Raw genomic sequence first — 20,406 nt, forward strand, 5'->3', positions numbered from 1 at the left:
TGCCATTCTGGAAGAGCAGCCCACAGAGGCTCTGTGTCCTCCACTCCCTACATCCCCACACTGCATCTGTCCTGGAGCTGCAGGTGAGCACCCGTGCCTGGGGACACTGCCATCTGAACCTCCTGGGACAAGTCCTACACCAAGAAAAGCTGCAGGATTTCGCTACAGTGGGCAGCAGCTGCAAGGGGAACATGGCCAGGACCACCCTGTGTGTTAGCCCAGCCTCTGCCACCCTGAGAAATGGGGAGCATGGAAGGGAGGATGCAGAGGAGATGATGGCTCCCATGGGCCCTGCTCATCGCGAGTGCCAGGGTGGAGTTTGGACCTCCAGCTTTGCAGATGCTCTTCTGAGACATTTTGGATTTTCCCTAAACCTCTTCCTCCTAACGATTTTAATTATACTGGCTGCTGTTCAAAACAATAATGACAGGGAGAGGAATAAATGCTAAGCAGCAGCCTGTCACGCTTCGTGAGATGCCTCCGGGGGACACTGGGCCAGACAAGCAGCCAGCCCAGAGCCATGCCAGCCAAGTGGGTGCAGGCTGCCACCCCACATCAGCCACCAGCAGATGGTGGGTCTGGGCTGGCCTGTGTGAGCGTGAGAGCCTGTGCAGGCACTCAGGTCTCCTTTCTCTCCCCCTCTCTGTCTCCTTTTATTCACCTCCATAAAACATAGGAAGTTCAAGCCATTCATTTTGCTATTTGTGTCTCCTTCCCCACGCCCCGGTTCCCTCCCTCGCCCCCTGCAGCCTCTCCTCTCACTGCTTGCCCAGCATCCTTGACCCCGAGAAGTCTGGTGTGTATGCACTTCCCTTTTGGCCCATGGAAAGCACCACTCTGAACTGGTGCCTTGATAAGTCTGCTGTGGGAAGGCAGGGGCTCCTGGGCTCCCACACAGGGCTTTCCCATGTAGCATTTCCTATGCTGTCCCTGCTCACCCATGCGATCTCCAGACCCGGGCAGTGGGAAGCTCTCTGGATGGCAGTGCCCCTCCGTGGCAGCAGGTTTGACCTCCTCAAGATCTCCTGCGTTGCTCTGTGTCAAAAGCCACAGTGGAAGCGTCCTCCTGAGGAGGAGGAGGAGGAAAATGGTTGACTTCTTGTGGGGTAACATGGCACCTCTCAGTTCAGCAAAGGATTGCAAAGGGCTCAAACACCCCAGCCCTTCCTCTCAGTGTTTTTGCAAGCAGAGCTCTGATACTGTCTCCCACAGAGTTTGGGATCAACAGGACCTGTGTCCTGTCAGCAAAGGAGCAAGCATGTGGCAGAGCACACAGGATTGGGATCGAGACCTCAGAGGGGCTGGAGACAGGGATTGATTGACTGGCAGATAGGGAGGAAGGAGAGGCTTAGCGAGGAGGGCTTTGGCCTTTTCTCTGAAATAGCCTCAGCAGTTCAGCCGTGGTTTGCCGGAGGGCAAAGGCAGCGTGTTCCCTCCTCGGTGCCCTCACAGAGCAGAGCCAGGTCACCGCGGCTGTGCCGTGCCCTCTGCTCCCCGCGGCGATGGCAGCACAGATAAGGACCTTGTCCCGCTTATCGCCCCATCAGCGGCTCTGCAGCGGCTCCGCTGCCCCAGCGCCGAGCACCGAGCCCTGATCTCATCAGCGCGCCGCACACTTGCAGCTCGAACAATAACCAACACAATTCCCAGAAATGCACAGCCTCCTGCTAAAGCCTCCCTGGGGGAAAGCATGCCAGCCGGCCTGTCGGCACCAGCACAGCCATCGCTGCCAGCCGCTGGCAAACGCAGCCTGCGGCGGCCCCGGCGCGGGGGCACCCCTGCGAAAACAAGGGTGTGCTGGGTGGGGTGGAGGAAGAGGCCGAGCTCGAGTCCTTGGGGCCACCCATGAGCTCGCTGTCCTCAGGAAGTCCCTCTCCCTCTTGCTGTTTGTGACCAGGTGTCTCACCCTGACCCAGCCACCCCATTTGCAGCCCCTGCCCGCTCTGAATGCCCGCTCAGTTCACAAAGGGGCCAAGATGGAAAACTTAGCCCCAGCTGCCTGGGCTGGGAGGATACAGGCAGGGCCATGGACGCTCCTCACCTCAGGGGGGACCTGTAGCCTGGAGAGGCTTTTCCACATCTCACAGCTTCCCTAAGTGTCTCAGGCTGACAGAGCCTTTCCTGTCACATTTGAGTAATTGCTGTTTCCACTTCCAGATGGAATATCTGGACACAGAAGCAGGCATGGCTGGATGCTTAAAGCAGGTATGTGCCTTGTCTGAGCTGAGCTGGAAGTGGGAGAGGGCCAGCAGCTGGCATGGCCATCCTTTCTCCAAGCACTTCCTCTGGAGCTCACCAGCCTGTGTCCCCCCCACACAAGGCCAGATGTGCCAGGGAAGCAGTACAGTACAGCAGCAGAGCTGTCACCTCCAAACCTCACAGCGATGCAGCAGACACACCAAATCCCCCTGCAAAAGGTGCAATACCAGCACCATCCCAGAGCTCGCATGAGCAACAAGCAGCACCTGGAACAGCACAACAGTGTTCCCAGCGTAGGAGGATGAACCTTGCAGTGTCCCAAGTGAAGGAGGACCTGCCTCCCAGTGTCCCTGACACGAGGTGCATTGTTCATGAAAGCGCATGGGGAAGTCCAAGGAGGACAGACTCGCTGGCTGCATTGGGCTTCCTGCCTCCTGGCCCCGGCCGCCGCCTGACATCATCGCTCCCGGTGGGAATGGCCACCCTGGCCCCACTCGGTCCCTGACATTAGCCAACAATTTCCTGACCTCCTGTCCGGCTTTTCAGCCTCCCACGGCCCCCCATGGTGGGGAGGCTTTTGTGCCTGAGATGACAGAAAGATGATAGATAATAGATAGATAGATAGATAGATAGATAGATAGATAGATAGATAGATAGATGCTTGACTCCTGCCACCATGGCACAACAGCTGGCAAACCTGCATCCTCTTCCTCACTACCATGGGCACAATAGAGATGATGCTGTCCATCACCTCACCATCCTCATCTGAGGGTATGGGGTGGCATGGGAGTGTGTGTTCTCCAAAAATGCCCCATTCAGATTGACAGGGGCCAGGAAGGCTGAGGAGAAGGAATGTGGGGGTAAGCAACAGAGGTGTTGGAAAGATGTGTTTGAAGCACACAGGTACTGCCTGGCCTCTGTGCACCAGCCCTATGGAGGCACCCACCTTCTCCCCATCATCCTCAAATCTGCCCAAGTGACAGCAGGGTCTGGATACAGTGAGTGCCACATCACCCATCCACCCTGCAAACACTGGCTTTTCTAAATAAACAGACTTTTTAGTGAAAATGTGGAGGATTTAGTGAAAATGTGCAAGCCTCGGGCTGTTGCTGCCCAGCCTCTCTTGCCTTGCAGCTGTGAGTTTTTCCCTGAATGACTCCTCTCGAGCAGAGCACAACCTTGGGCTGACGTGCTGCAAACCTGCCCTTGTCCAAACCCTCTGCCATCAGCACTTTGCTGCAGCTGCTTCCACTGCTGCTCTAAGAGTTTTTCCTTGCAGCCTAAACCCCCACCGCTGGCTCCATCTTTCTGGCTCCAGCCCACTGGGGATGGAAGGTTTCTCCTTCCCGAATACAAATATAACTGTAATCTGCTAAAGCCTGCTGTTGATCCCGACTGCATCCTCCTGTCCTGAGCTTTCCTACAGTGCCTTTTATACCGGTAATAGCACCAGGCTCCTTCTCCCATCATTGTTGACTCGACAATGAAAACTGTTTGTATTATTGTGTCCCCGAAGCTTTGCCAATAGCACATGTGTCCCGAGCTGATAGCAACAGGCTTTGGCAAGGCTGCAGCTCCATCAGATAAGAGCCTTTAACCTTATTTCTGCAGCTCGAGCGCTCCTCGAAGGGCCATTCTGTCGTGAGCCTTTCCTTATCCTTCCCCTGAGCTTGCAGATCCACGGGCTCCATGGGCCAAGAGGAGGGGTCGCTGGCAAAGGGCAGAGGTGGAGGTGTTCAGGGCAAGCAGCCTGGGAAACAACCTCAGCTTTGGTGAGAGAAGAGCCCTGGGGGGAGATGGAAAGACAGAGCTGCTTTCCCAGGCAGTTTAAGGGCCAAATGCACGGCCGTCCCTTGTCCCCTGCCTTCCTTAGGGACCCGCTCCACCCCGCCGTGCTCCACCTTGGCTCGGCTCCCGCACACAGCAGGAGCGAAGTGGAGGAGAAACGCTGGAGCCCGGAGGCCCTCGCACGCTCCCGGCTGGCCCGCGAACAAAGCCTTTCCCTTGGAGCCCTTCCCTGCCGCCTCCCTCCTGCCCCGGCCCCCTGCGCTCCGCCAGCCACGGGGATCCCCGGCATCGGCACAGCCCCGGGGGTCCGCAGCACCCTCCTCATCCCACCCTGCATCCCTGTGCCAAACCCCTCCGTGACTGCTCCCAGCATCCCCGAGCTCCAGCTCGGCTGCTGGGGGATTTTCCGAGCTGCAGCACAAAGGATGCTCTGAAATCTGAAAGCAAAGAAAATGATGCTGCCTGTGACAAGCTTTAAAATTGCATTTTTAGGCCAATTTATGGGAGAGATGTCACAATTCTTGGGGTTTTGAGCTGCAAATGCAGCACATCCCCTTTCCCTTCCCTTAATGTCCCCAGTGCAGCACCTAAAAGCAAAAGTTGTTCCTCTGCTGGCAAGAGAGAATGCTCTCAGGTCCTTCTCTTTATTCTTAGTGTTATTATTGTAATTATTATTATTGTTGTTGTTGTAATTATTATAATCATTCTTTCTGAGGATAGAAGCACTCTGACAGAGATACATCCTGCCCTTTGCTGGGGAGGTTGTTGTCTCTATAGGTCCTGAGGAGACTGGGTCAACCCATGCCCTGTACAAGACATGGAGAAACTGAGGCACAGAGCCACAGCAGCATTTACCCCACTCTGAGTGAAAATTCTTCTCTTCCACATGCCTTTCCCTGTCTGTGTGAGGTGTGGTTCTCTCAGCAACATCCTCATTCTTTCTGCTGGGCAGCAAAAGCCTTGGTGAAGCACAGAGGTGGCCACGAGATCCTGTGTGCAGTGGGGTGGGCTGCAACCTTTGGCAAAGGTTGTCACTTTAGGGATGCTGCAAAGGAATCTCCTCCTTCCAGGGATGCTGCAAAGGGCTCCTCCTCCTCCAGGCCTGGTTGTGGTGATGTTCAGAAATCAGGCAGCCACCTTCCTCTGAGCAAAAGCCAGCCTGTGCATGGAAACCCTGAGCAGAAAGCACTGGGCTGGGGGCTGAAGGGGAACTGGAGAGAGGGGAGGGGAGAGAAAAGAGGGGAAAGGGAAGAGGGAAAGGGAAGAGGGGCACATGGCACAGCCAGCAGCCATCTGCCATCTGCTGCTGCCTGTGGAGGTCATGCCTCATGCAAAGTTAAACCATGTCAGGAGCCACAGCAGTTCCTGAAAACAGCCAACCTTTCCCAGATGGGGATGTCCTGTGCTGCTGGATCCATCCCAGTGAGAGAGAGGATGGGTGACCCTTCTGCTGCCAGCCAGGGGGCTCGATGCCCACAGAGGTGCCACCACCCACTGTCTCATGTGGGCGCAGAGGTTGGGAATGCACAGAGCAGAGCCCTGTTGAGAAAGCTGTATTCACAGGGGAGACTGCACTTCTCCTGGGGATCACATCCTCTCCTGAGAGCCCCCAGGGCTAATGCCATGGAGAGGGGCCAAGCTGGAGCTGCAGATGGCCGTGGTTCTCATGGGCATGTTTGGCTGCAGGGCCACAGATGGGCAGCTCCAACCTACCTCCCAAAAAATCCAGGCTCAGAAATCATTCTAATTGCAGTTTTCCTTTCCTTAGCACCCAAAAGGAGGTCAGGCATCCCGAGGCAGCCAGCCTGGGCATGCAGAGGGAGCAGGATCCCAGCTCTTGGCTGCATCTCCTGCACAGACACCAGCAAGCAGCGTTCTCTGCCAACTGAAGCGATGGAAGCAGCGAATAACCCCGGCATGCCCAAGCTCTGCACAGCCCAACTGTCGGCCAGCTGCCTGTTCCTGGGAGGATGCAGTGCCACAGGCAGGGAGCATTTTCTTGCTATAATCAAGAAAAGAAATTGTGCGGATCGGAGCAGCTGAATGGCAGCCAAATCTGCTTCTCGGCGGCTTTTCTACACTCTGTATTCATGTATTTGGCATGAGTAGCTCTGCATTGAGGTAATTCATTAATGCTCAACCAAAAATGTGTTTATGGAAGTCTTGAAATAGTTGGTAGAAGTGTAAGACTTTCCTTCCTAAAAGCCTGGGCTCTCTCTGTGATGGGAACTGGGTATTAAAGCAACGAGTGCTGCTGCAATCAGCTGCCAGGGAAACGACTGCAGGCGGCGTGTGCCCTGCGCATTCCCACATGCTCTGATCTCCTTGTGCTGAAGCCTTTCCCGGGATTTAGTGTCCATAAGCACCATGGGTGGGATTTGCAACAGTTCTGCTCATGCTTGGGGTGTGGGGACTTCACCCCAGGTTTCACAGAGAGCAGCTTAGGGAGCAAATACAGGGCGACGTGGCTGGAAGTGCAGCACCCCGAGCTGATGGTGGGACGAGAGAGTCGGCTGTGCCAGAAGGGGCTGTGGCAGAGCAAAAGCAGGGGAAGGGGATGCAGGACAGACCTGGGGAGGCCCAAGGTCTCTGGCCATAACCCAGGAGGTGCAGTGGCTGCACCCATGCAGAGCAAACAGCTTTTTCAGGTTAGCTGTGGGTTTCGCTGCTCGCACAATGGATATGGCTGTTGTCGTTCCAGTTATAATCCTGTATAAACAAGGCTGACCTCTGGTTATTGAAAAGAGCTGAAAATAAAGACAACTTTCTCTGCTTCCTCAGATGCAGTGTCTGATTGCCAGGCTTGGCTGACACAGCCCACACCGTGCTCCCAGCTCAGCCCCTGCAGCTGTTGGGGACCGGCAGCAGGGCAGAGCAGCAGTGAGCACCCAGGCAGAGAGCCACTGTGGCCCAGGACACCTTCCCACTGTCCCTGATGCCCTTCACTTGTCAGAGGGAGCTGGCAGCCAAAAAAAAGAGCACATGAGCAGAAAATAGCTGAGCTGGGCATTCCCTGGACTGGGAGTGGCACAACCGCCCACTTTCCCCCACTTGGGTGGGTGTTTGATCCTGGCTGGGGACGCAGGGGATTTGTCACCCTTGTACAGGCACATGGCTGCAGCCAGGATGCTCCTGACACAGATGCTGAACCCCAGCTACCTCACTCGGCACTTTCCAGCTCCACCTGACCCACTGAACTATTTGTGCCCGAGGAAACCGGGTGCTGAGCTGGGCCCTGGAGCAAGGGAGGCTCCAGTGAACACAGCATTTCCCAGGGATGACTTCAGCCTCCCAGCAGGGCTCACACACAGCCCCAGCCCTGCGTCCTTTGCTCTGCAGGAAGTGCCTTTCTTTGGGAAGCCTTTGTTCCAGCAAGGCTGGAGCAGTCCCAGCCCAGGGGAGCCCACAGGACCTGCAGCACAGGGGCACCTCTCAGGGCACTGGGGGAGCTGCCAGCCTGGGCCATGCTGCACAGGTCCCCAAAACTGTGTGAGGAACAGCCCGTGGCCACCCCAAGGATCCCCATCTCCTTTGGCAGGTGTCACATCCATCCCACCTGGCTGCACTGTTCCTAGTGGCCTAACGATAATTATTCACTGTAATTAATAACAAATCTCTTCCTGTGAAATGTCTCATTCATCCAATTGGACACACAACAGCACCGGCCACACACTGCTGGTAATTGCATGGTGATTAATCAATTAGTGGTGTGAACACATCTAGAGGCAAGGCTGGTCTGTGTGAGCAATGGAAGGCGGTGCTGGGCACCAGAGGGGGGTGCAGCACTTGCCCCCAGGCCCAAGGACCCATCCTGCCCCTGTCCCTGCCCTGTGCCCTCTGCAAAATGAGGATAAAAAGCAATTTTCCCACTGCAGCTTGGAGCCTGGCTACTGCTGTGCCACAGGATCCTGCCAGCATCCACCTGCCACCTGTTACCTGGATGTAAATTTTAAGGACAAGTCCCTTGGATTTGCTTGCACAGCCTCAGCTTGGGGGTCCTGCACCGACCCACAGGCAGCAGCAGCAGAAATAACCACCAGGCTCAGTTAGCAACAGGCTCTTGCCTTCTTACCAGCCCCTCTTTGAGCCCTCAAATCCCTGACATCCCTTGGGATGATCCAGGTGGTGCCACATCTATTTTTAGCCCGGTGGGAGCTCGGCATTGGACCTGGCTGGGAGAAATAATCGGGAGCGGGCGGGCTGGGGGCGGGGAGGGAAAATGCCTTTGTGCTGGGGAGCAGAGGCGGCCGTCCCGCCACGCTTCCTCTGCTAGGTGTGGTGCTGGGCTGCGCGGGATGCTCAGAAGGGAAGCCAGGGGCCGGGGTGGGGTCAGCCAGATGCCAGCTCCACAAAACTGGGGAGGGAATAAAAAAAAAGAGATTAAAAACCACACAACTCCAGAGGCTGTGTGCTGGGGTCCAGTTTGCCTGATTCCAAGGCTAGCGAGGAGGGCATGGGGAGAGGTCACTCGGCTGGCACGCACCGGTCCTGGCTCCGCCCGGGGATGCCCAGAGTTTCCTCCCTGCGTGCGGCTGCAGGTGTGGCTGGTGAGGAGCCAGTGGGTCAGCAGCACCCCACGTTCCAGCACTGTGGGCAGCAGGGAGAAAGGAGGGCTTTATCCCCCTCCCAGGGAAGCTGAGCCAGATACTGACCCTGCAGCTTCACCCCACACCTGGGTGAAGGGGCTCTCACTCCTGGAGTGAAGCCTTGGGCTGCTGGCTGTGGGGAGACCGAGGGGAGCAAAGCAGGGTGGCATTGTCCTTGAAGGCAGGCTCCTCCCAGGATATTTTGGGTGCTTTGCACACAGGCATTTCTGCATCCAGGCATTTTTGTGTGCTTTGTATACTGCTCCATCCCCCTCACAGCTCTCCTTCCCCTCTCTCTGTGCTTTGCCTCCTCCAACACCATACCACACTCCATGGCTCTTCATCCCATTCCTTTTTTTCCTATTTATTTCCTTTTTTGCAAATTTTTTCTTTTTTTTTTTCTTTTTTTCCCCTTAATGATTTTCTAATGATGCAGAACCAACAGCAAATGCAGTGTAAGACCAAGTTTGCAGACCCAATGCAAGGCTGGGTTTCATGAAAGCTTGAGGGTCAAAGTGCCTGGCTTTGCTCCATGGTCAGGAGTTCTCAAAAAATCCCATTGTAACAGGGACAGCAGCACCACCCTGATCTCTGCCCTCTGCAGCAGGGTGAGCATCCTGAGCCCAGGCCTGGAGTGGCTGCACAGAGAAAGTGGATGACATGAGGCTCTACCTCCCCTGGGGAGGGTTTGCCCCAGCTCATCATTCCAGGGCTAGGAAAATCAGGGCTGCCCCCACTGCCACCCTGCTGCAGCTCATCCTCACCATATCCCAAATGCCAGCTGGTGCCACCAGGTCCAACCCTGGCTCCAGGGCAGCTCTGAGCATCCCTGGAGGCCACGGATTCTGCCAGGGCTGTGGAGGAGGCACAGAGAGGATGTGATCAGGGAAAGCAGCGCATGCTCACCTAAAGCCTGGGAGGAGATGTCCCCATCAGCTGCCGAGACTGACTGCCCCAAAGGCTGCTCACTTCACAGGCAGCCACAGGTCCCAGCTTGAGAGTCCCCAGATCCCCCAGCACCCACCTTGCTTCTCCCAGAGCAGGGACAAAGAGCCAAAGCCTCCAGGGGCTCTGCTCTGGACGGCAGCAGGGACTGCTTCTCCACCAAAGCAGTGCTCCAGCTCCCTCTGGATGGGGGAGAGAGGAGACTCCTTGCAGCTGTGTGGGCTCTCCTGTGGACTGGTGCTGATTTGCACTTTCAAAATTTTAATAAGAAGCTCCAGAAACGTGAAGGAAATCTCACCCAAAACCTCTGTCGCTCCTGGTTGATGATTGAAGAATAAGTGAGACATGATTTTTTAAATTTTTATTTTTTTTAGAGGCCTTTGTTTTGTTTAGGGTTAACAGCAGATCGGCTTGTCCAAATCACTTCCAGACACACAGAAACCATGGCATGCAACACCCCACGGCTCTGAGAGGCTGGAGCTGGGCTCTTGCGCAACCCAGTGCCCCAAGTCTTCCTAAGGCTGAGGTTCACATTTCAGGCTGGGGTCTAGGGCATGTCCACAGCCAGAGCGGCCTGGGGGCAGGTACCCGAGCTGGCACATCTCTTCCAAGTCAGCCCGACTGCCCCGGGGGTTTCAGGGGGCAGGCACAGGGTGCCAGCCAATCTCCTTGTCTGCAAATGGATCTCGCAGTAACTCCCAGTGCTAAGGGCAGGAAGGACCTTCAGACCACCTGGGCTGACCCTTGGCACTGCAAATCCCCGCTGGATGGCAGCCAGGCCAGCAGAGCGGTGACCTGGTGGCAGGGGACGCGCAGCTTTGCTGCGGCTGCCGATGGCAGCGTGCTGTGGGCGCCCAGCCGTGCCCAAGGCACGCAGCGATGGCACAGCCGTGCCAGCCCCGGCAGCCCTGCAGGCTGGGTTTAGCCACCACCACCTGGCTGGCACTGAACCCCCCCCCATTCCTCAACAGTCCCTAGAAAACACAAAGCTTTTCATGTAAAACTCAAGGAGCCGTTTCTTTGCCTGACATTGAAATTCCCACAGAAAATTGCTGGGGAGAGAGGGCTCACCCCTGCCTTCACCCCAGGGCTGCTCCCAGCCCCGGATGGGGAATGCTGGCCAAAACACACACACGGAGTCAGTCGTAAGAAAAATAAACGCCGAGCCCTGAACATCCCTGTGCTCCTGCACACAGCCTGGCAGGCGAAGCTGAACGCTTCCCTGCCTCGGCACCGCGGGTGGTGGGGGGCGAGGGCAGGGCACAGGCAGCAGAAAAGGGGCTCCCAAAGAGGAAAAAAAATTTAAAAAAATAATAAAAAAAAGACATAAAGAAAGACCGAGAGAAAGAAGGACAAGAAAGACAGACAGAAAGAAAGACAGAAAAACAGAGAGAAAAACAGAGAGAGAGAGAGAGAGAAAGAAGGAGAGAGAGAGAGAGAGAAAGAAAGAAAGAAAGAAAGAAAGAAAGAAAGAAAGAAAGAAAGAAAGAAAGAGAGAGAGAAAGAAAGAGAAAGAAAGAAAGAAAGAAAGAAAGAAAGAAAGAAAGAAAGAAAGAAAGAAAGAAAGAAAGAAAGAAAGAAAGAAAGAAAGAAAGAAAGAAAGAAAGAAAGAAAGAAAGAAAGAAAGAAAGAAAGAAAGAAAAAGAGAGAGAGAAAGAAAGAGAAAGAAAGAAAGAGAAAGAAAGAGAAAGAAAGAAAGAAAGAAAAGAATGAAAGAAAGAAAGAGAGAAAAGGGGGAAAAAATAGAAAGAATGAGAGAAAAATTTAACAACCCTTCTCCTTGGACAGAAGGGAACGGGACAGAAGCTTCCACACCGGTCCCAGCTCGGCCCTCCCCGGGTGGTTCTTCCTGCTGGTGCCTGGGGACGCCCCCCTTCCCTCCTCCTCCTCCCCCTCATCTCCTCCTTCTCCTCCTCCCCCTCATCTCCTCCTCCTCTCCCTCTCCTCCTCCTCCTCCTCCCCTCGCCCCGCTGATTGGTCCAGCCCAGCTATATTTTGCCCCTTCCAGCCCAGCATCATCCCAAAAGTTTTTTTTTGGGGGGAAAGGGGGGAAAAAACCAAAAAAAGATAGGAAAAAAAAAAAAAAAGAAAAGAAACCAAAACAAACGCAGGCGAGCCCGAGTCCCCCGAAGGCAGGCGAGGGAAGCGAGCTGCGGGCGGCTGCTCGGCGGTGCTGGACCCGGTGGGACGCGGCAGGAATCCCGATTCTCTCTCCGGCACCCGGTCGGGTCGGACACAAAGTGCTGTCTAGCTGGAATGAATATATCTGAGTCTAACTACTGCCGAGAGGAGATATCGCAACCCCGGGGCGACTGTTCATGGGTCACCGCCGCCGTGCCGGCCGCTGAGCCCGGGCTCGCCTTCCCGCGCCCCCCGGGAGCCGCCTCCCCCGCCAGCCGCACGCCCAGCCCCGAGCCCGGCTTCGCCTTCGGCCCCGGCGGCGCGGCCCCCGGCGCGGCCCCCAGCCGCACGCCCAGCCCCGAGCCGGGCTATGGATACAGCCCCCCGGCCGGCCGCCCCGAGGGCAAGGCCGCCGAGGACTCCCGCATCCGCCGGCCCATGAACGCCTTCATGGTCTGGGCGAAGGATGAGCGCAAGCGGCTGGCGCAGCAGAACCCCGACCTGCACAACGCCGTGCTCAGCAAGATGCTGGGTGAGCGGGAGCGGAGCGGGAGGAGGGCTGGGGGCGCGGGGATGCGGGGAGCGGGGCTGGGGATGCGGGAGTATGGAGCTAGGGTTGCGGGGATGCTGCGTTACAGAGCTGGGGATGCGGGCTGCAAGAGTACAGGACTGTGGATGCGGGTTTACAGAGCCAGGGACATGGGGATGCGGGGCTGGGGATCCAGGCTGCAAGAATACGGGGCAGTGGGATGGGGAGGATATCGAGCTGAGGAGACAGGGATGTGGGAGTACGGGGCTGGGAATACAGCAATACAGAGATACAGATCTGGGGATGTGGGAGTGCAGGCTTGCAGGATGCAGGGGTACAGAGCTCAGAATGTTGGGGTACAGGGCTGGGGGTGTAGGGATAGGCATGTTTGGTTCTGACAGTCCAAGGCAGTGGGATGCAGGGCTACAGAGCTGGAGATGTGAACTGCTGAGGTACAGGGATTCAGGGTTGGGAGTGTGGGATGGAGCGGTACAGGGATCTGGGGTATGTGCTGAGAGTCCAGGGCTGTGGGATGCAGACTGCACAGATACAAGGTAGCAGGCTGTAGGATGCAAGGACATGGGGCTCCTCTAGCCAGGCTCTAAGGGTACAGGACTGCGGGATGCAGACTGCAAGGATATGGGGGTGCAGGAGCTGGGGTACAAGGATGGGGTGCTGTGGATACAGAACTGGGGGATGCAGAGCTATGGGCTGCAAGGATAAAGAGCTGCAGGACACAAGCTTTAGGGATGTGGGATGAAGGGCTACCAATTGCAGGTTGCAAGGATGCAGGGCTGCAGGGATGCGAGCTGTAAGGATGCAGGACTCTTGGATGGGACTCTCAGATGCAGGACTCAGGCTGTGGGATGTGGTGTTACAGGATGTGGGAATATGGGGCTGCGGGAAGTGAGGATGTGAAGATACAGAGCTGCATGTACACAAGATGCAGGGAAACAAGGCTGCGGGATGCAGAGATCCAGGGCTGAGGGGTACACAGCTGCAGGGATGCAGGATATGGGAATACAGGCTGCAGGATGCGGGATGCACGACTATAGGATGCGGGATGTGGGAACACGGGAAGCAGGATATGGGTAAATGGAGCTGCAGGATGCGGGACTACGGGAAGCAGGATATGGCCAGACAGAGCAGCAGGATGCAGAGACACGGGGCTGCGGGGTGTGGGGATGTGGGATCCAGGATATGGTGCTGTGAGTTTTTGGGATGGGTGGTTTGGTCTGCAGAGGTGCAGGCTATGGATGCAAGATGCAGGGAAGTGGGGACTGTGGTCTGTACCAAGGGGCAGTGGGAGGCAGAATCCCCAGCCCTGGCAGAGGGGTTCCCATTCCATTCTCCCACAGCACTGAGGTGCTGGACACTGCCGGAGCCTCCTTCTGGGACAAGGGAACAGCCTGGCTTGGGAGCCCATTCCCCAGCCCTTCCTGCTGCCAGCAGTGAGACCCCGCTCAGGTGCCAAGCCATCTGCAGGAGCCCTTCACCCCTGGGCTGCCTCTCCCTGGGTGCCCCCGTGCCCTGGCCAGTGCCAGGTGACTGAGCCACTCTCACAGAGCTTCTCTTTCCTCTTCCAGGCCAATCGTGGAAAGCGCTGAGCGCCAGCGACAAGCGTCCCTTCGTGGAAGAGGCAGAGCGACTGCGAATCCAGCATCTCCAGGATCACCCCAACTACAAATACCGCCCAAGGAGAAAGAAGCAAGCCAAGAAAATCAAGAGGATGGAACCCAATATCCTCCTGCATAACCTTTCCCAGCCTTGCAGTGACAACTTCAGCATGAGTCACCATGGCGGCAGCCAGCCGGGCCACCCCCAGCCTCCCCCACTTAACCACTTCAGAGAACTCCACTCCATGGGGTCGGATATTGAAAACTATGGCTTGCCAACTCCTGAGATGTCTCCCTTGGATGTCTTGGAACAGACCGAGCCGGCGTTTTTCCCTCCGCACATGCAGGATGACTGCAACATGATGCCCTTTCGCGGCTACCACCACCATCACCAGATGGAGTTTCCCCAGGAGAAGTGCATGGGGCGGGACGTGGCCGTGCCCTACACTCAGACCCCCTCACACTTGGCCGACGCCATGAGGACTCCCCATCCCTCCAGCCTTTACTACAACCAGATGTGCTCAGGAACTCAGAACGGGCTTTCCGCCCACCTGGGCCAGCTGTCGCCCCCGCCTGAAGCCCACCACATGGAGAGCGTGGATCACTTGAACCAAACCGAGCTCTGGACAGACGTTGACCGCAATGAGTTTGACCAGTATTTGAACATGAGCAGGACTCGTCCCGAAGCCTCGGGCCTCCCTTACCATGTCTCCCTGTCCAAAGTGACTCCTAGAAGCATCTCCTGCGAGGAGAGCAGTTTGATATCTGCCCTGTCCGATGCCAGCAGTGCTGTTTACTATAGCCCCTGCATCACCGGTTAGGTTGACCCCACCATCCAATGCGTGCACCAGGAGAGCCCCGACTCTCCTCTAAAAACAAAAAGCCATCCTCCTTTAACCACAAGCTCCATCATATTTAGAGTATCTCATTAAATGCATCGCTTTCTTGTTTGTTCTTTTTTATTTTGATTTTTTTTTTAATTTTTTTAGAGACAGACCATGCTGAACTCACTGATATACCATATAACTATATAACACAGATAGACGCCTTTCCCCGCCGTGCTCCCCGCTCCAGCCCTCGGCAGGGCACATCTCCAGCTCCCACCAGCTCCAAGGGGCATTTTCAAGCCAGTTCCAGTAAATCCTGCCTGAAACAATCACACCAGGATGAGCCAAAGTGTGACCTGTCCCCAGTATTTAACCCAAGGACAGGTGAACTTTTAGGGGGGAAAAAGCTTTTAGAAAGACTTTGCCGGGGCTGTTAAAGAGTCGGCGCCCATTAGGGGTGGGCTTTAGGACAGTTTTTACTGTATTCTCAGCAATATATTTTAATTGGGCAACAAAACTATATTTTTACTAAGCATTTTTATATATAAAATGGTATTTAATGTCTTTTGGGGTTTTTTTATTAGACTTTTTAAAAAGAAATCAAGGGATATCCATGAGATCTAAAGCATTTATGTAGCAAAGCTGGATTTAAAGAAAAAAAAAGGAAAAGGGGAAAAAAGGAGATATTTTGTGAAAAGGGAATGCTAATGTAAATATTGAGGAACAACTGACTGGAATTTTGTACAAAAGAAAAATATGACTGCAAACACTTTTATTGTCTAGAACTGTATGGAGAGCAAACTGTTTTATTCTGGTTAATTATTAAAACATCTTCATATAATTGTTCCCATCTTGTGTGCTTGTTGTGTGAACACATATTTTCCGCAAATACATGTTGTCCCAACCATTTCCAGATTTTTGTATCCGTTGATTAATGTTTTGACAACCTGGCAAATGTATTAATTTCCAAGCTGCCGCCCGCCCGCCCTGTCAGCCACCCCGGGCTTCGCGAGCGCGGATCTGCTCTGCTCGGCTCAGCACGGGATGGTGGCTTGGGATGGGATGGGATGGGATGGGATGGGATGGGATGGGATGGGATGGGATGGGATGGGATGGGATGGGATGGGATTCTGGCGGCAGCCCCACAGCACCGCGCCGTGCCGCCCGGAGATGCTCCCAGCAGGAAAAGCAGCTGTTCTCAGATTAAAATATAATAAAACATGTGATATCCTCCTCCAAAACGAGCCTTGGTGTGGTCATTGTTTGGCAGGCTGGCAGCGCACCGATGCACGGTCCCCATGGCTCACCCTGTTTTCCCATGAAACCCCCCAAAAATAGAGCCAGGCTGCTCCAGTGCTTTCTCTCCAATCCTCAGAGCTGGAAGAAAACTCCGTGTACCGGAGCCTTTCCTCCTCCTGGCCTTCATTGGCTGCTTCCCGGCTCCAGCAGCGGCGGATCTTGCCGAGCCATCACCATGCCCAGCCGGATCCTGCTCAGAGCTGCTGGTGCTTTGCTGGAGCTTCATCCCCCTCCTGTGAATCACTGTATGATTTACAGGGAGCTTTTTTGTTCAATTTGAAAAGGAGGAACAACAATCTGTTGCTTAAAACCCGGTGGCATCCGTTCCTTGAGCGCCGAGTGATTTAAACCAGGCTGATATGGCCAAAAAAGGCTGTTTTAAAAAAAAAATTTAAAAATTGAATAGAAGAAGAGGTTTTTTTGTTGTTGTTGTTGGCAAAGAATTGCCTTTTAGGGGAAATGGATATTTAACAAATGACATTAATTTTCAAGCTTCTCCTAAATTAAATTCACATTAGTGTTAACAGGACTCAATCCTGACTCACTTTTTTTTTGCTGTTGTTGAATGTGAAGCGCTAATAAACGGGACCACTCCGGGGGCTGGCGACGCGTTCCCATGGAACGCCACAAAGGCGCTTCATTGTCTTTCCATATACAGTATGTAAAAAGGGGGAATACATGGAAAAATGACCTCACTACCTACACGGGAGGGCTGGCGGGCGCCCGGCGGGTGCCAGAACCCGCGCTGCAGCAAACAAACACAACACCAAATGAGAAGCATCCTGTGCCGCCGATGACTATTAAAGGAAGCAGCCAGCTATGGGCTCCATCCCGCTCCGCTCCCCGAAGCGGCCTGGGAGGAAGGAGATGAGGGAGGGGGGAGAAGAAGAAAGCCCTGAGTTATTTTCCAGCTCCCAGCTTCCAGGTACCTTCCAGGCATGGATGCGGTCACTTCCTGTGGTTCAAAGCAGCGGTGAGCAGGCCGCTCCTCACCCAGCTGCGCCGCCGTGCTGGGGAGAGCCGCTGTCCATCACATCGTGGAGCAAACGTGGAGTCACTTTTCTGCAGCAGAAATTCCCTTCTTTCCCCGTGGTTCACGCTGTGCCAGCTCAGTGTGGTTTTTTAATTGAAGGAGGATCAATTTAGATCAGATATGAGAAGTCGTTAGAATGAGGGTGCTGATGTACTGGCGCAGGTTCCTGGAGAAGCTGCGGATGCCCCATTCCTGGAATTGTCCAAGGCCAGATTGGACTGGGCTTGGAGCAACCTGGTCTAATGGAAGGTGTCTCTGTGCATGGCAGAGGGTTAGAACTTGATGACCCTTCAGGTTCTTTCCAACCCAAACCACGCTGTGATTCATGCCCCAGGATGCTGCTGTGGGGCTACAGCAGGTACTGAAAGCTGCAATGCATGGTCCTTCCCGTCCATAAGTGCACCAAGGATACACCACATGGAAGCCACTGCCACTGTGAAAGCCCCACCTCGCTGGCCAGCCCTACCCCAGGTCACAGGGAAACAAAAGAGAAGGGAAAGGAAAGAGGGAAAAAAACCCTCCACCTGTCCACAGCCACTGCAGCAGCCTCATGGTTTAGCCATGGCCAGGACAGGATTTGTCCCCCTCCAAATCCAGCATTTGGTGAGAGTGGTGGCACAGGGGCTGATCCCCTCCATCAGGAGGGCAGAGGGCTCAGCTGAACCTGGGAGAGGTGCTGGGTCCTTGGGAAGGGTGCTGGCACCTTGATGGGTTTTAACCACACCACGTATTTTACATACTATTTTTATAATTTTATGTCTTGTTTCTATCTTATATATTAGTTCTGTTCTATCTGTATTATTCTTATGCACTGGGATTTGTTATATGTTTTTGTATATTTAGTATTTTAATATTTTTTCAATATTTTTATTGTTACTTTTATATATTTTTAACATATATATTATTTTTATCTTTCCCCTGCCCCTGTCCCTGCACAGCTGCTCTGGGGCCAGGAAACCATCCCCCAGTGTTTTCTTTCACTGCATGCCAATGGCTCAGGTGTGACGTGGGACTGGAAATGGCTGGAGCTGACATAGTTTGAGGATGATTTCACTGCCGTTATGGCTCAGGCTGGGGCTGTTACTGCACAGCCCCTTCCGATTTTTATGACTTAATCTCTCCAAAGCTCAAGGCCGGATGGTTTTGGGCTGGGGAGGAGGAGTGAGGGGCTTTTAGCAGGTCGTTACGGCAGAAATATGGAGAAGGTACTTGACAGGTAAATGGAAAACCTGACAGCCCATCCTGCCGGCTTTCCCAGGATGCAGGGAGAGGGGGAGGCGATGCCAGGTCCTACCTGGGCTTTATGGGCAGGTGGCATCTGCTCTCTGTCCCCTGAGGGTGCAGGGCAGTGGATTCTATCTGTGTGCAACTCTGCATGCATCCCAACGTGTCCGTGTGCAAACCTGCACGTGTTCAAGCATTGGTGCGCATTGGTGCAAACGGGTGTGCAAGCACCTGTGTGTACCTGCACCACTGCATGCATCCATGCTCCCATCCATCCTTGTGTGCATTATCCACATGTGCAGGCATGTGTGTGGGTGTGCGCACATCCCTGGATATCCGTGTGCCTGCATCTGGGTAGGCTGTGTGTGTGTGTGCAAGTGTGAGCACCTCTGCACGTGTGTGCTGCTCCTTTTTGTGCATCTTTCTTGTTGTCCCTTTGTGTGTCTGAGCCTGCACCACGTGTTCCTCCATGTGTATCCATGCGTGCATCTCTCCGTGGATATGTCTGTGCATTCCTGTAGGTGCATCCTTGTGTGTGTGTGCATCTCCATGTATGCATCCCTCCGTGTGCCCGTGTGTTTGTCCATGTCCGTGTGTCCATGTGCCTGTCCATGTGCACACACCCCTGTGTGTGTGTGTGTGTGTTCTGCTGGAGGTTCACAGATCAGCTTTATAGACGTTCTGGATTTTTTACAGCGTTACGGAGCGCTCGATGACATCACCCACCCAAATATTAAAACCTCATGTGCCAGCCAGCCAAGCCCGGCAGCGTTCAGCTCCGGGCTCGCTGTTCCCAAGGCTGAGGCTGTGGCACAGCCAGGGGCAAATAGGATGCACAGGGGGGCAAGTGGCAGCTCCAGGGCAGCCCCAGACATCCCAGCCCAGAGCTCACCATTGGGGTGGGAACACTGACACAACAGCCTTGATGAAGTCATCCTGGCTGGGATGAGCAGGGAATTGGAGCCTCTTGATCCCTGTATTTTGGGTGTTCAGCATAGGGGTATCTCTAGGAAAAGGAACATGCTGCCGATGCTGGTACCTCACCGTGGCACCAGGCAGCTGCTTTAGACCAAGTGATGGAATTTATATTTTCCCCCCTCTTCCAGAAAAAAAAAAAAAAAAGATTTATCAAAACCAAACCTGTTTGTGGGAAACAGCTCCAAAACATTTCCTGACTCGAGAAAAAGTGCATTGGAAAAAAAAAAAAGTTTCCAGGTTTTTTTAGATGGGAGGCAAAACCTTTGGAGAAGTAACAGCATTCTGTGGTGGGAGGTTAACCAAAGGAAAAAGGTTGAAATGCAAAGAAAGGTTTCAAACGTCCCCAGAACAACCTTTCCTGGTCAAGCAGAAGCAAAGTTCCCAAGCCTTCCCCAACTTTCTTCTTTGCAGCTCAGTTTGGGAAAGGAAATGTTTGGAAATCTCAGTGCTCCTTGCAGACAGGAAAGGCCCCGTTTCCTCTGCGCCGTGCCCAGAGCTGCCGGGCAGCAGGAACACTTGGGTGAGGCTGGGTGCCTGCCCCAGCTCTGCTTCCAGCAGCAGGAATTCTCTGCAGGCAAGGGAGGGCCTGAAGGGAACAGGAGTTGGGGGGTCATAAATACTATGGTTTTGCAAAGGAAAGGAAAAAAGCCAGCAAGGAGTCCTTGATGTGCCCTGGGAAATCTGTGCAGCCTGAAATGCTTCAGCACTTTTCTTGCTGTGAAGTTCAGTCTCTACATCCCTCATGGAGCTTGGTTGTCTCCCTGCAGCTCCCAGCATTGCCCCCGCCAGTCCTCACATCCCTTCCCCTGCCTTAGGGCCACCACAAACCCCTGGACCCTCAGTCCCCAGCCCCACACCAGCATCTGCTCACCCTGCACCATGCTGGGGCCCTGTGAGGAGGACAGGTCCCTGTGAAGGAGGTAGGTTTGAGCCTCATTGTGAGCCATGAGGGACTTTGGGGGCTTCTTCTCCTCACTGAGGAGACTGAGCCCCACAACATCTGTCAGAACCACTTTGTGCTTCTCTTCTGAGGTGATTCCTGGTACCTTCTGAGGTACCAGGAGGCCACAGGGTCATGGAAAGGTTGGGAGTGTTCTCCAGAGGTCACCTGGTCCAATCCAATCCAACACAACCCAGACAGCACGATCGGACCCAACCCACCCAACCCACCTAAGGTAATACAGCCAAACCCAACCCAGCTCAGCACAACCCATCATAACCCAACTGAGCCAACCCAACCCCAAAGAACCCAACCCAACCC

General features: G+C 54.4%; 1 protein-coding gene across 1 annotated transcript; it reads left to right on the plus strand.

The window, feature by feature from the left end:
• Positions 1-11,464: 11,464 nt before the first annotated feature.
• Positions 11,465-15,520, plus strand: SOX18 (SRY-box transcription factor 18). Its single transcript, XM_084218005.1, has 2 exons — positions 11,465-12,171; positions 13,755-15,520. The coding sequence occupies exons 1-2, from the start codon at positions 11,775-11,777 to the stop codon at positions 14,603-14,605; spliced, it is 1,248 nt and encodes a 415-aa protein (XP_084074131.1). The 5' UTR covers positions 11,465-11,774; the 3' UTR covers positions 14,606-15,520.
• The last annotated feature ends 4,886 nt before the right edge of the window (positions 15,521-20,406 follow it).

The sequence above is a fragment of the Fringilla coelebs genome, assembly GCF_963513975.1.
Source record: "Fringilla coelebs genome assembly, chromosome: 18".
NCBI lineage: Eukaryota > Metazoa > Chordata > Aves > Passeriformes > Fringillidae > Fringilla > Fringilla coelebs.

What these genes read in the sequence shown, in the direction of transcription:
- SOX18 (XM_084218005.1), top strand. Translation starts at nt 11,775, where the DNA reads ATGAATATATCTGAGTCTAACTACTGCCGAGAGGAGATATCGCAACCC. An exon ending in CGTGCTCAGCAAGATGCTGG is followed by an intron (nt 12,172 to 13,754) that starts GTGAGCGGGAGC and finishes TTCCTCTTCCAG; the next exon opens with GCCAATCGTGGAAAGCGCTG.